General features: G+C 41.1%; 1 protein-coding gene across 1 annotated transcript in view; it reads left to right on the plus strand.

Moving 5' to 3' along the window:
- Window positions 1–14,954, plus strand: part of ZNF618 (zinc finger protein 618) — a 120,451-nt gene that overhangs the window by 76,526 nt on the left and 28,971 nt on the right. The window contains exon 10 of the mRNA XM_027769358.1: window positions 7,202–7,291. Coding sequence (XP_027625159.1) covers window positions 7,202–7,291 — 90 coding nt within the window. The remainder of the gene's footprint in view (window positions 1–7,201; window positions 7,292–14,954) is intronic.

Genomic DNA, 14,954 nt, shown 5'->3' on the forward strand with positions numbered 1-14,954 from the left:
GAAAGAGCCAGAGTTTATGAAGAGAGAAGGAGCTTGATCAGAACAGCTACAGGGAGGAGATTAGATTAGGATGGACCGGGTAGCCAGCCTAGGGCAGGTGTGGTGAGACCGCGGGTGAGAGACACTTCCGTTGAGTCTGAAATGTACATGACTTGCTTATCCGTCTGGTCCTGCACCTCACTCACCCCCAGGAAGGGGAGTTCTTTATTGTCTCAGCCTCATTACCACAGGGATCTAAGGCAGTCTGCAGAAAATGCATAGGAACATAGAACAAGCAGATGAGGAAATCTGAGTGAAGGAAATCAGAGGAGCTGAAACTTGGAGCTGGAGGAGCTCTTTGGAGGGCAGAGCTTGGTCTGGGCCCTTGGGAGGTGTAGGATGGGTCTCCCAGATGCTTTTTCTAACTTTTCCTGCATCTGTGGTGAGAGGATGATTCTTTGCTTGCTTTCTCACTCTTCTTAAAGCATTCGGGAAACTGAAGATGAGATCATGTCTCTAACGTGGTTAGCACAGTGCATGTACATGCACAGTAAACATTCAGTAAACAGGAATGTTATGATGAAGAAAATGCTGGAATCCTTAGCACTAAAACTGCTGGAAGTTAGGCTTCACAGGAAAAGCACGGATGTGTCAGGCATGTTCCCAGCATTCAGATAAGTCATGGTCTGGTGAGAGAGACGGACCTTCGTAGACAGGTATAGGACAGGGACAGAGGGGATCCATGATCCCCCATGTCACTGTCTTATCTGCTCTTTACCAGCAGCCCCCAGCACAACCTTGCCCTTCCAACTATGGCAGCACCATTGTGAAGTTAGGCTTTGGATCAGTCAAGCTTGGGTTTGAATGCCAGCATCACCAGTTCAACCACTCAGCCCTTCTGTGCATCCCTTGACTCATCTGTGAGTCAGGACAGGAACGTTTCTCCAGGGCTGCTGGAGTGCCCAGCCCACTCCTGGTCATACTCAGAGCATGATAATGAGAGCTGTTACCCACAGAAAGTCAAGGGCAAGAGTTTATGAGCTCCACATCTAATAGCTGCATGCTATCACACCCATTTTCTGACGTGTCTAATCCATAGTTTCCTTAACTCTGCAACAGGGTGATGACAATGAGACTCACCTTTTAGGATTTGTCATGGGGATTAGATGAGATTATATTTGTAAAGGAATTAGTGTAGCCCTTGACACATGCATGAAAAGCACTAAACAAGTGGTATCTGTTAATTACCCAGGAATATGTACAGCAAGATGAAACTTGTTCTGTCTGTAGCTAAGTCTGATAGACAACCAGTGCTAACCTGGAAGGAATGCTCCCAAATTATAAGGAGTATGGAATTGCATTGAGAAAACCAAATGGAACCTGGCTGCTCCCAGCCTGACTGAAATTGCTGAAGCAGTGTGAGGCCACTCCTGTGACCACTCAGGAACTGCTCTGTGGGATAAGAATGTTTCCATCCCATCTCATAAGCGAGCTGGTGCCACTGGATCCCAAAAACGACAATGAGACTATGGAATAAGGGGAGCAGGGTAAGGCACAGTGCTTTCTGAAGGGACGAGTCCTCCAAATAAAGCTCTGTAGGTCAGGGGAAGAGGAGAAACCCTGGCCAAGTATGCCTTCCACATCAGCATCAGCTGAGCAGATTTGAGAATTAGGTATCCAGGTAGGAGGAAGCAAAAGCCATAATAGAGCAGAGAAGTCCTGCAGGAGTGTGTTAGGTAAAGTGCCCAGTGTTTCAACATGCTCTTAAGCTGAAGGTCTGAGAATTACTACTGTGATAATAGGCAGAGGGAAGATGAAGGAACAATTCATTCATGTTTTCTTTCTATTGAGGTAAAACTGGGCTATTTCTAGGTTACTTGATTTTTTATTTTATTTAAATTTCTTTCATCTACCTTCCTGCCACTCCCTTCCTTCCACTCTCTTCCTGCCTTTCTTTCATACTGTCTTTCTTTCTTTCTGTCTTTCTTTCTTCCTTCCTTCCTTCCTTCCTTCCTTCCTTCCTTCCTTCCTTCCTTCCTTCTTTCTTTCCTTCCTTCTTTCTTTCTCTCTCTCTCTCTCTTTCTTTCTTTCTTTCTTTTTTTCTTTCTTTTCTATTTGACCAGAGAGGGATGAGGGGAGAGAGAGAGAATGAGAAAGCAAGCCACTAGATCTGAGACTGGAACCATAGTCGGCCATGTGGTAGTCCAGTGACTTCAACCACCACACCACCTGCTGGTCCCATAGGTTACTTGATTTTTATGCCCAGGTTTGGTTGAAAAATATAACAAACAAACAAACATGGGGACTATGAAAATCCCACATTAAAAAAAAAAATAGGAGACTCAGGAAGAATACTTCTCTGAAAATGATAGACCACAAAATCTAGAAGAAAAAAAAAATTGACAACTTTAGCAGACTGTAAGAAAATATGATCTGTCTTAGTTCACATGGGCTGCCATAAGAATGTACCACAGGATGGGTGGCTTAAACTATAGACATTTGTTTCTCACAGTTCTGGAGGAAATTAGGGTGCCTTCGTGGTTAAATTCTGGTGAGGTCTTTATTCCTGGCTTGTAGACATCTACCTTCTACTGTGTCCTCACAAGGCAAAGAGAGATTAGAGGGAGATCTCTGGTGTCTCTTCTTATAAGGGCTTTGGTTGCATCATGAGTACCCCACTCTTATGGCCTCATTTAAACCTAAGCATCTCCCAAAGACTCTTACCTCCAAATACCATTGCACTGGGGCTAAGGCTTCAAGAGATGAGTATCGGAGGGACACAGTTCAGTTCATAGCACGCTCTATGAAAAAGGAGCCTGGAGTTGCATGGCAGAAAAGCAACAAGATAAGATAAAAAAAAAAAAAATAGAGAAGAGTGAAATGAGAAGATTATAGGGAAGCAGAAAAGCTAAGACCAGAGTGAAAACCTACATGGTAGATAGTAAAGAATAGAATTGATCTGCAGAAATGGAATTAGTGATATTAAGGTCAAACATGAACAGATGAAGATAAGAGGAAAAACATGATAAATATAAACAATAGGGAAACAATTTCAGGTAAGTGGTGGTGAAGTACCAGTGGGCTAGAAGCCATAACTCAGAGATGTAATAGAAGAAAAATTTGCTAAACTAAAAGGAAGCCTGTATACAGAGAGTGTCAATGTGGATATACTTGTACCTATATCTCAGTAGCATTTTAAAATTATAAACCTGAAGGAAAAAAGAAAGCAGCAATGATATAGGCATCCAAACATAAAAAAGCAGGTTACCTACATATGAATTCAAGATAGATTTGCCTCAGACCTCTCTACAATGTTAAATCCCAAGAGATAATAGAAAGCTTTGAAAGGGAAAGGTTGTAATGTAAGAATTTTATATGTAAAAAAAAAAAATTGTGATCTATGTTTAAAGAAAAATGAGGCCACAAAAGCATACTAAATTTCCTATGCACTCATTGTCACAAAATTATTTGAAGATTTACTTTGATGAATGGAATGGCAGAGTGCACTCAAAGGTTCAGCTATGAGGAATTCATATCATAAGAAGACTTGTGACTAATAAAACCAGATAAACTAGAACTAAGTTTAAAGTGTTACAGATCATTATAGAATTAAATGTTAAAGACAAAGCTTATTCTAAAATACTGAAAAGGAGGGTTTCTGTTTTTTGTTTTTTTAATGCAGGGAGGTATTGGTTAGGGATACAGTAAAGTAGGTTAAAGCCAGCCCTACTCTTAGTGTGGTCCCAGACCAGCAGGATCAGCATGTGCTAGAAGCTTATTAGAAATATATATTCTCAGATCTCTCAGAATTATGGGATAGTCTCTGAGGTGGAGCCTAGCAATTTATGTTGTGACAGTCTTTTTTTGGTTTTGTATGAATTTTGTAAAGAATTATTTATTTAATTTTATTATTAATATTATTTTTAAAATTTGCTATAAGGCACATATGCTCTCCAGAGAAAGCGGGGGTGGGGGGAGGGTGTGTGTGGAGAGAAAGCTGCCAGGTCTGGGACTTGAACTGCAGTTGGCCATATGGGAATCTAGGGACTTAACCACCATACCACCTGCTGGCCCCGAAACAGTCTTTACTGAGAAGCACTGGGTTAAACATCCTTTCTCAATAATGATAGACTTCAAAATATGACCTCCCACAGACTATGAAGAGAGAGCTATATCTTGTCTAAAATAAGAGAATGTAGGAAAATAGTGGAATAGTCAATATAATGGAAAAACAAGAAGAGTTCATATGCCAAATTACTGAAAACTGGGCTATAGGAGGCACAGTGTTTAAGGCACTGGACTCCAAAATGGCCAACTGTGATTCAAACACTGTACTTGGAGGCTTGAAATTCACACTGGGTGCATGTGCGTGTGTGCCCAAAATCTCAAGAGGATGATGGAGGAGAAGGGATTGTAGTATGACCATTTTCTTTGGGGGGGTGATTTCTCACCTTTCTCTCTGTCTTTTTGACAAGCTCCCTATAACAAAAATCTCTCTAAAAAGAAAAAATACTGAAAACTAAGGGAACAAATCAGAAAGGGTGGAGCATGAAAAACAAAACTATAAAACTAAATCAGTTATAGCAATAAAAGCAAATGGCATAATCTTCTTTATTAGAAGACAAAGACATCAGGTTAATTTAAAATAATTCAATTATTAATGGTTTTTTAGAGATATACCTAGTTAATTTTTTTAATCTTTTACTTACCCTGAACTTCAGTTTCTCCTTTGTTAATTAGATGAATTCTTTCATGGACTTTCATAGTGCTGTATGTGTCTCCTTGAGAGCACCGCATTTTAAATTTTTATGTGATTATTATTTTTTTTTATTCCTCCTTTTACAGACTGTAAACTCCCTGAAGACAGTAACCACAACTTTACTTAGCATTTTAGGCTGGCATTTAGTATAGTACTTATTTAATGAATAAAAATACAAGAAAATTTAGAGAAGTGTCTTTAGGCACATGCAAGCAAATTGAAAGCAAGGCCTGACAAAATAATTATCAAGAAATTCATATTGGTGCCAGGTGAACTAATAAAGCAGTTTAATTAAATGTTAGAGCACTGGTTCTTAAACATTCCCATGCATCAGAATTTTCTGGAGGGCTTGTTAAAACAGGAATTACTAGGTTCCACCCCTAGATTTTGCCCTTCAGTAAGTCTTGGGTAAATCCTGAGAATTTGCATTGCTAAAAGGTTCCCAGGTAATTGCTGATGCTGCTGGTCTTGAGACCACACTTGGAGAGGCCTCGTGTTACAAGATAGTTTCATGTTAACAAAGGATACAGTTTACAGTAAAGAGTTTGATCTCATGAAACTTCATGCATCAACCACATCATAGCTAACTACACAGACCGGATTTAGAAATGCAAGGAAATGGAAAGATTTATCACAACATTAATCTTTAACAGAGCAAGTAGACAAGGTTATATAGGATTTGAGTAATATAGTTAGTATAACTAATATATTAGTAATATATTATCTGACCAAATAACGTTGAAGCCTACAAATAGCAAATAATATGTATACATTTTCCAGTATTCATTCATCAGTTACAAAAATTATTTAACAACCAACAATTCTAAAGCTTCTACTGGGTCATTGGAAAAGTCATGACATTTTTTTCTATGCTTTTCTATGCAAAAAATGTATCATGACTTTTCTAACAACTCAATATATTGGGAGAGAAAAAAATATATGAACAGGCTAAGAAACCAATTAAGGAAAAAAATTACTTATAGCATGTATAACAATATGTTGATGTCCTTAATCTGCAAAGAGTTTAGCGATTTTAATAAGATAAATACGCCTATAGAAACACGGGCTATACACACAAAAAGGAAGTCACAAAAGAAAAATTGTAGTTAATTAAACATAGGAAATAGTCAGTTTCCATAGAAATCAAAGAAATGAAAAATAAAACCAGGAGTTTCCTCTGTCAGGCAATTTTAGGAAGATTATAATGCTTAATATTGGTGGCAGTGTGTAAAAACGGTCATTTTCACACCTTTCTGGTTGGGGTGATGGTGCTGGGGTTATCAAAAGACAACAAGGCAGATCTTTTTCCCATCTCTTGGAATTTATCCTGAGGAAATAATGTCCAAATATTATGTACAATAATCTTTATTTTGTATTAATGTGGAAAACTTTCTGTAAGGATGTGGATTATAGCATTATTTTAATAGAGAAAAAAATTGAAACAATCTAAACGTCCTATGGGGCAGAGGACTGGCTCAGCAAATTCCTAAGTCCAGCAGGAACTGTGTAGCCAATAAATGCAGTAGAGATCGATATTTATTGATTGGGCAAGATGTCCACAAAGTACTGTCGATTGAATACACAGGGTTACAAAGAGGATATTGATCAGGGCTGGCTAATTCAAGGCCACAGGAGCCAGACAAATGATACAAGCGAGATAAGCACACCCAGAGGAGACAGGAGTGAGGGGTGGGACTGGGTCAGATGGCAAGGCACACACCCCCTACCCCAAGGGGGTGGGTTCTACTCTTCATTTGGGGATTACAGCTAATTGACATTTCTCTTTTATTTTTTTTTTTAATTTTATACATGTATTTATCAGTATTTTATAATTTTCCCCCAGTGAACAATATTACATCAGACATTTTTAAGAAGAAAGAAGTTAGGCAGTGCCAGAAGAGAGGTAAAGATAAAGTCTGGTGGGACCTGAGAGGAAGAAGTGACCCCTGCTGCCAGCGGGTGGGGGGGTCCTCAGGGGCAGGGCAGGTCCTCGAGACAGACAGGGGACCCGGGTGTGGCCATGACAGAGGGTAGGGCTTGCAAAGGGGCTGATGGAGAGGTGGCAGTGGAGGTCAGCCTGGGTCACCGCCCGTTACTGAGCACCAGGACTGGGGGTAGAGCAGTGAAGGAGAGCGGCATGTGCCAGGTACTGTTCTAAGCACTTGACAGAGACATTTAATCCTCACAGCAATCCTGGAAGGTGGTCCTCTTGTTACCTCCATTGTACAGATAGGAAAACTGAGGTACAGGAGGGTAAGAGACTTGCCCGAGGTTACACAGCTCAAAATGACCCAGGTAGGACTTGAACGGAGACATTCCAACACCAGCTTCAGGCTTGATTCTAGTTGGTGGTTCCAGAATGAGGAGGAGTTTGGGGAAGGGGGGGGGGCGGAAGAGCACGCTGATGCTTCTGGGTGGGGGTCAGATGCCCGTTTTCACCCCCTTGCTCTCCTTCTTGGACAGAAACGGGCAATTACACCTGTGAATTCTGTGGCAAGCAGTACAAGTACTACACACCCTACCAGGAGCACGTGGCCTTACACGCCCCCATCAGTGAGTAGGGGTGTGGGGGACCGGGGAATGAGTGGGCCAGCCATTGGCCAGGGCTCTGGAGCTCTGCCAGGGGAGGGTGAAAGCAAGGTGAGCATGGTGCCAGACCAGTCTGTAGGCTGAGGTCTGGTCGGGGGCCACCTGGCTGCAGTAGCTGGAACAGCTGCGAAGGCCCAGTTCTTAAAGCCAGTAGAGTCTGAGTCCTCCCTTAGTGAACTTGGAGATCTGGATGTCCTATGGATTTGGGGGAAGAGGGCATCTCTTGTTTGAGTCCTCCAGTGGCCCTGTTCCCACCTCCTCTAAGCACCTCTAAATCATGTGGTTCCTGAATCTCTACCCCCAAAGCCCAGTGCCCTGGGACTGGGCAGCTTCCATGTGAACTAACGCAGAGAGTAAACCAGGCTAGGACTGTAGGTAACTAGATGAGACAGCTCCTCTTTACCCTGGTTGGTGGAAAGCTAAGTAAGTAAAGGGAACATTGAGCTAGGAGTCGGAAGTCCTGGGTGTTAATCCTAGCAGGTCCCTGGCCTGTGACCTTGAGCAGGTCCCATCCTGACTCTGGCCTGCAATCTCTCACTCTTCCCCTGGCAGGGAAGGGAAAGGGCTCTAAGGACCTTTCCCCCAGGGTCATCCTGGCCTTCCATTCTCCTGATGCCTATGGGACACATGCTGATTTCCCAGCTGCTCTCTCTCTGGGTGTCATAAGGGGCTCCATCCTTAGATCCTGAAGTATATGAGTTAGGAGGGACCTCAGGTCTCCAGCCCTTCTTGTTTCTACTCGGATGGTTTTTAGGCAGTCTCATGGAGTAGGGCAGGATGTTTAAGAGCCTGTTGGGAATATGACTGCTTTCGTTTCTCCCAGTGGAGTCCTGGGGTTCCATTCTCCATTCTACAGATAGGAAGACATAGGTGCAAAGAAAGCAGGAGGGTTAATGCAGGGGTTCAAGCCACTCACAAACTGGTGCAGCCCCGACTCCCCTAGATCCCTGATTGTGGCAGGGAAATGTGTCTGGAACATGAAGGATGGTGTGGGTAACTTCTCCAGGAACTCCTACCAGCTGGGCAGAGTGGCAGGGGGCAAAGGAGTCTTCCTGTAGGCCAGAGCTTCAGGCCTGAGGTTGAGCACCTGGCTAGGATTCTCATCTTGGCCTGACTCCTGACTGCTGTGTGACATGTGCCTGTTGATTTTCTTCTCTGGGCTCAAATTTCGTGTCTGTGAGCTCTTGAGATCTTTCTAGCCTAGGGTCTGGATTCCAGACATCCCTGACATGTGATGACCCTCAGGCAGGCACCTGCTGAGCCTGTCCAAGAGAACCCATCTCACTACTCAGGCTGGGAAGGTCTGGGCCATCCAGTGCCCACACCATAGCCAGATCCTAGATTGGGAGAGAAGATGGAGGTTCTGCTGGGTGGATATTTGACCAACTTGTGGTGCTTCTGCCCAGTTACTGGGGTTGTGGCTGGAATAGAACTTCCTGGCCTGGGCCCCACTGGGAAATCTAGCTTTCCATGGGCAGGAATGGGGCAGGTGTGTGGGGTACCTGCCCACTTATGCTTTCCAGTGAAGCAGTGACTGCTCTGCTACCTGGCACCTAGAAAGTTTGTTATGCTACCCAGAATGCACTTATAGTTAGAGATTAGTTACAAAGCCAGCCTGCAGCCATTGGAGAATGTCTTCAATGCTGCTTCTACCCTTTTTGGAGCAAGTTGGATAAGGTCATGGAGTTAGTAAGAGACAGAGCTTGGCTTTGAACTCTGACAGGCAGATTCCAGGCCCACATCTGGCCATAAAGCTGCCCTACAAGCTATCTCAGATATATACAGCAGAATGGAGTGCTTTGCTTGCACCCTGACTTCTCCCTTATTTTGGTGCTTCTATCCTGTTGGATTGTCTACTTCTGTTTCTCTGTTCCTCATTTCCTTTTTCTCTCTGTTGTAGACACTGTCTTTCTATATCTGTTTGTTCGGTGAATCCTTCTATTACTTAACTGAAATCTGGGGACTTGAGGATTATCTGTGTTTAAAACATAGCATGAGAGATTCAGTCTAGTTCCCATAGTGGATTCATTCTCTGAGGCTGACCAAGAGACAACTTATCTGGTAGCCTCTGCGTCTAGAGAATTCTAGGCCAACGAGTTAAATGTGGAGGCAGGGGCTAAATTTGATGGTATCTGGGGCCAGAGCTTGAGACCCTCTGTCTAGTCAGAGCATCCAGAAAGACTTGGACTGACTGCAGAAGAACTTAGGAGTGGTGTCAATAATATGTACTCAGATTTTGTCTCTGTCTTCTTTCACTCAGCAAAATGTTTTTAGGACTCAATAAGTTGCTATATGTATCAGTTCATTCTTTTTCAATGTTGAGCAATATTCCATAGCATGAAAATACCACAGTTTAGCCATTTACCTGTTCACTTGGGTTGTTTCCAGTTTTAGACTATTGAAAGTAAAGCCACTATGAAAATAGTTCTCTCATGCTTTGTGTAGACATAAACGTGTTCATTTCTCTTGGATAAAGATCAAGAGGTTTAATTACTGGGTCATGGGAAATAGTGTGTTTGACTTTTTAAATTTTACACCATTTTGTAAAATGAGGCTATAGCATCTTATGTTCCCACCAGCCACGTCTGGGTGTTCTACTTGCTCCATGCTCTTGCCAGCGTTTGGTAGCATTGGCATTGAGCTATCAAATTCTAGCTATTCCAGAGAGTGGGTAGTAATATCTCATTGTGGTGTTAATTTGTATTTTGCTGATTATTAATGATGTTGAACATCTGTGTTTGCTTATTGACCATTTGTGTATTTTACTTTGGAAATTATCTGTTTAAGCCTTTTTGCCCATGTTTTTGGTTGGGTTGTTTGCTTTTTTATTACTAATTTGTAGGAGTTTTTTTTATGTATTCTATTAGGTCTCAGTTCTTTGTTAAACATATGTATTGTACATATTTTCTCCCACCCTCTAGCTTGTCTGTTGATATTCAAACAGTATCATTTAATGAGTAGGTGTTTTTATTTTTAAGTTAATGTTTTTCTTTATGAATGAGAGACAGAAACAGGGTCTTTCATGCTGCTATCCATCCTGGCTTCAGTCAGCCCTGGATCATGGGCATCTTCAGACACAAACCAAGAACTTTTCTATGTGAATCATCACAGAGTGTTGCATTACCTCTGCACCACCATCCAGCTCCCTGTTCGTCATTTTTATGAAATCCAGTTTCTCTTATTTTTCTGTAGTTAGTGCTTCCTGGGTCCTACCTCAAGAATAATCTTGCCTGCCTCAAGATGGAAATATTCTCCTTTATTACCTAATAGAAATTTTGGCTTTTTCATTAAGATCTTTGATTCATATTGAGTTAATGTTTGTGAATGGCATAAAGTATGAGTTGAGATTCATTTTATTTCATATAGATACTTGGTTATTCCAACACCATTTGTTGAAAAGATTACTTTCCATATTGTATTGGATTGGAACTATTGTCAAAATCAGTTGAATGTAAAATGAGTTTATTTCTCTTACAGTGATCTGTTCGTCTTATCTTTATGCCAGTTTCACTTGGTCTTATTTACTATAGCTCCATAGTAAGCCTTAAATCAGTTACTCTGAATTTTTAAAATTTGTTCTTTTTAAAGAATATTTGAGGGACCAGCAGTTGGCGTAATTGCTCTGTCACTGGACTCCCATGTAGTTGACTGTGGTTCAAGTCCCAGACCCAGTGGCTTAAACTCACACTAGGTGTGCCCAAGATCCTGAAAGAAGAATGGAGGAGAAGGGATTGCAGCATGGCCATCCCCCCTGGGGGGTAATTTCTTGCTTTCTGTCTCTGTCTCTCTCTTTCTGTCTTGCACACGCACCCTATAGCAAAAAAACTCTCAATAAAACAAAAAAAAAAAGAAGAAGAAGAAGAATATTTGGCAATTCTGGGAACTTTATTTTTCTATATAAATGTTAGAGTCTTCTTGTCAGTGTCTACCAAAAAAAATCAAACAGATTTTGTATGAGATTACAAATAAACTTACTGACCAATTTGAGGAGAATGAACATTGCAGTAATATTGAGTCTTCCAATCCATGAACATGGTATGTCTCTCCAGGTATTTCAAGCTTGTTTAGTTTCTTTCAACAACAATTCATACTTGTCAGAATAGAGGTCTTGTTCATATTTTATTAAATTATCTCTTTTTTATTTTTTAATGCTAGTATGATTTTTAATTTTACAATTGTTGCTATTATATATGAACAATTGGTTTTTTATTTTGAATGTGTATACTGCAAATTTGCATATTAATTTAATAGATTTTTGGAGATTTCTTAGGATTTGTCAAAAATAATGATGTCATCTATTAAAGACAGCTTTACTTCTTTCTTTCTGATCTATGTTTTTACATTTTTTCCCCTTACTATCCTGGTTATGCCCCTCTAGTACATTGTTGAATAAAAGAAGTGATGAGTGGCTGGTCTCTGGCATGTTCCCAATCATAAGGTTCAATTTTTCATCATTAAGTTATCATTTTCATCATTAACTATTGTATTGGGTTTCTATGGAATCTTTTATCAGTTGAGGAAGTTACTTCTATTCAGTTTACTGAAAGTGTTTATTATAATTGGTGTTATGTGGATGTTTTTCTACATTTATTGAGATGAGTCTTTGGATTCTTATCTTTTCTTCTGTTAGTGTGATAAATTATATGGATTTTAAAAAATTATTTGTTTAATTTTATTAATTACTTTTTTTAATATTTGCTATAGGGCACATGTGCTCACCAGAGATAGAGAGGCCGCAAGCACCAGGTCCAGGACTTGAACCATGGTTGACCATGTGGGAATCTAGTGCCTTAACCACCATGCTACCTGCTGCCTCCTACATGGATTTTTGAAACAATAGGGAATAGCAGATGGCATAATGGTTACGTTGCTGAACTCCCACGTAGTTAATCGTAGTTCAAGTCCTAGATCTGGCAGCTTAAAACTCACACTGGGCACATGGGTGTGTGTGTGTGTGTGTGTGCCCAAAATCCCAAGAGGAGAATGGAGGAGAAGGGATTGTGGCATGACCATCCCCCCAGGGGGTGATTTCTTGTTTTCTGTCTCGGTCTCTCTGTGCCTTATAGCAAAAATGACTTGGAAAAAAAAAAAAAAGGGGACCAGCAGTGAGCATAATGGCTATGTCGCTGGAGTCCCATGTAGTCGACCGCAGTTCGAGTCCCGGACCTGGTGGCTTAAACTCACGCCAGGCTCGTGTGCATGCATGCCCAAGATTCCGAGAAGAGAATGGAAGAGAAGGGATTGCAGCATGGCCATCCCCCTGGGGGGTGATTTCTTGCTTTCTGTCTCTCTGTCTTCTCTCTGTCTTTCTGGTGAGCGCACGTGCCCTATAGCAAAAAACCTCTCCAAAAAAAAAAAAAATGTCTGGGACTGGCAGGTGGCATGGTGATTAAAGGTGCTGGATTTGCTCAAGACCAATCACAGTTCAAGTCACCGACATGGTAGCTTGCTTTCTCCCTTCCTCTTTCTCTCTCTCTGTCTCTTTCTGGTCAAATTGAAAAATAGTAACAAATAGGATTAAATAAAAAATTTTAAAGCCACTATTTCTATATTTTATTTTAAAATGTTGAGAGTAGCAGAAAGCCAAACTGCTTTTTGTTTGTTGGTTGGTTTGTTTAATTTGCTAGAGGGCTTGCCAGAGGGTGTAGTCACATTGCAGTCCCATTTCTCCCTCCTTTAGTGATTTTGGGAACTCATGCACACATGCCTGGCATGTTTTCAAGATCCCAGGTCTGGGACTCAAACAGCATAGTTGACCACATGGGATCTAGCCACTTTAACCACTACACCACTGGCTGGACCTTACCTGCTTTTACTACTACTCCAGAAACTGTCCCTTCAAGGGCAAAGAACTACAGTCCTAGTATTAGCAGTTTCTCATATTCAATCAATAATGTGTTAATGATGGTTATAATCAAGAAAATAATATTTCTATGAAAGTCGAAAGAAAATTAAACATATATTGAGGTATGTTGTTATGGGGCCAACCTGTGATGTAGTGGTTAAGGCAACTGCATCCCACCTGGCCAGCTATGTAGTTCAACTCCCATACTTGGCAACTTGAGAAACATACAGGGTATGTGTGAATGCATGCTGAAAATCCCAAAAGGCGTTCCCAGTATTTATTATTTTCTTAAGAGGTTTTTGGTATAGGGCGCGTGCGCTCACCAGAAAGACAGAGAGACAGAAAATGAGAAATCACCCCCCAGGAGGGATGGCGTGTCTGCAATCGCTTCTCCTCCATTCTCCTCTCGGGATCTTGGACATGCACGCACATGCGTCCAGCATAAGTTTAAGCCACCAGGTCCGGGATTCGAACTGCAGTCAACTACATGGGAGTCCAACAACGTAGCGATTACACCTACTGCTGGCCCCAGGAGTATACATTATTTAAAATGTAGAATTTGGTATCCATTAAGGCTGCTGTAACAATCAAGATAATGTTCGTATCACTCCCAACAGTTTTCTCATGCTCTTTGGAATCTCTTGCTCACCACTTTCCCATTCCCTGTTCACTCATCTGCTTCCTATTATTGTAGATAAGTTTGTGTTTTGTACAGTTTTACATATGTTGGCTCTTACAGTGCATACTTATTGTATATTTGTTTTGATATGGCTTTTTCCACTCAACATAATTATTTTAAGATGCACCTATTTTACATTATTGTTCTAATTGATAAAGTAATATTCCATTGTGTAGGTATATGTATCACAATCTGTTCACTTTGAATGACATTTGAGTTGATTTCGTTTTGGAGCTAATGCAAATGAAGCTTTCAAAAACATTTGTTTACCAGTCTTAAATGGACAAATCTTTGGTTTCTCTGGGGTAAGTAACTGGTAGTGCAATCAGTGGATCATATGGTAGGTGTATGTTTAAGTCTTTTTTTTTTTTTTTGGAGAGGTTTTGCTATAGGGTGTGTGCGCTCGCCAGAAAGACAGAGAGAGACAGAGAGACAGAAAGCAAGAAATCACCCTCCAGGGGGGATGGCCACGCCACAATTCCTTCTCCTCTATTCTCCTCTCGGGATCTTGGGCACACATGCACACATGCCCAGCATGAGTTTAAGCTGCCGGGTCTGGGACTCAAGTTGAGATTGGCTACATGGGAGTCCAGCAACATAGCCATTACTCCAACTGCTAGTCCCATGTTTAACTCTTAAAAAATACTCAAACTGTTTTCCAAAGTGGTTATGCCATTTTACATTTCAGCCAACTGTATACCCTTATTTTCTTGTAATACCTTGTCTACATTGGGTGTAAGTAGTGCTGGCCTCACAAGGAGTTGAGAGGAGTATTCCTTCCTTCCAATTTCTGAAGAGTTTGTGTGGAATTGACATGTTTTGTAGAATAAATGTTTTGTTGAATTTAACAGTAACTTTGAGCCTTGAATTCCCTTTGTAGGATTATTTAGAAATGTTTTCAATTTCCAAGTATTTGGAAATTTCCCAGATTTTTCTCCTTCTTGTTACTGGTTTTTCTTCTTGTTACTGGTTTCTAATTTAATACCATTGTGGTCAGAGAACATAGTCTATGTGATTTCCAATCTTTGGATTTTATTGAAAAATGTTTCATGGCCTATCATATGGTCTCTCTTGCTATGTGTCCCATGTCCACTTGACTCCCC

The sequence above is a fragment of the Tupaia chinensis genome, unplaced genomic scaffold (genome assembly GCF_000334495.1).
Source record: "Tupaia chinensis unplaced genomic scaffold, TupChi_1.0 Scaffold000081_1, whole genome shotgun sequence".
Lineage (NCBI taxonomy): Eukaryota > Metazoa > Chordata > Mammalia > Scandentia > Tupaiidae > Tupaia > Tupaia belangeri.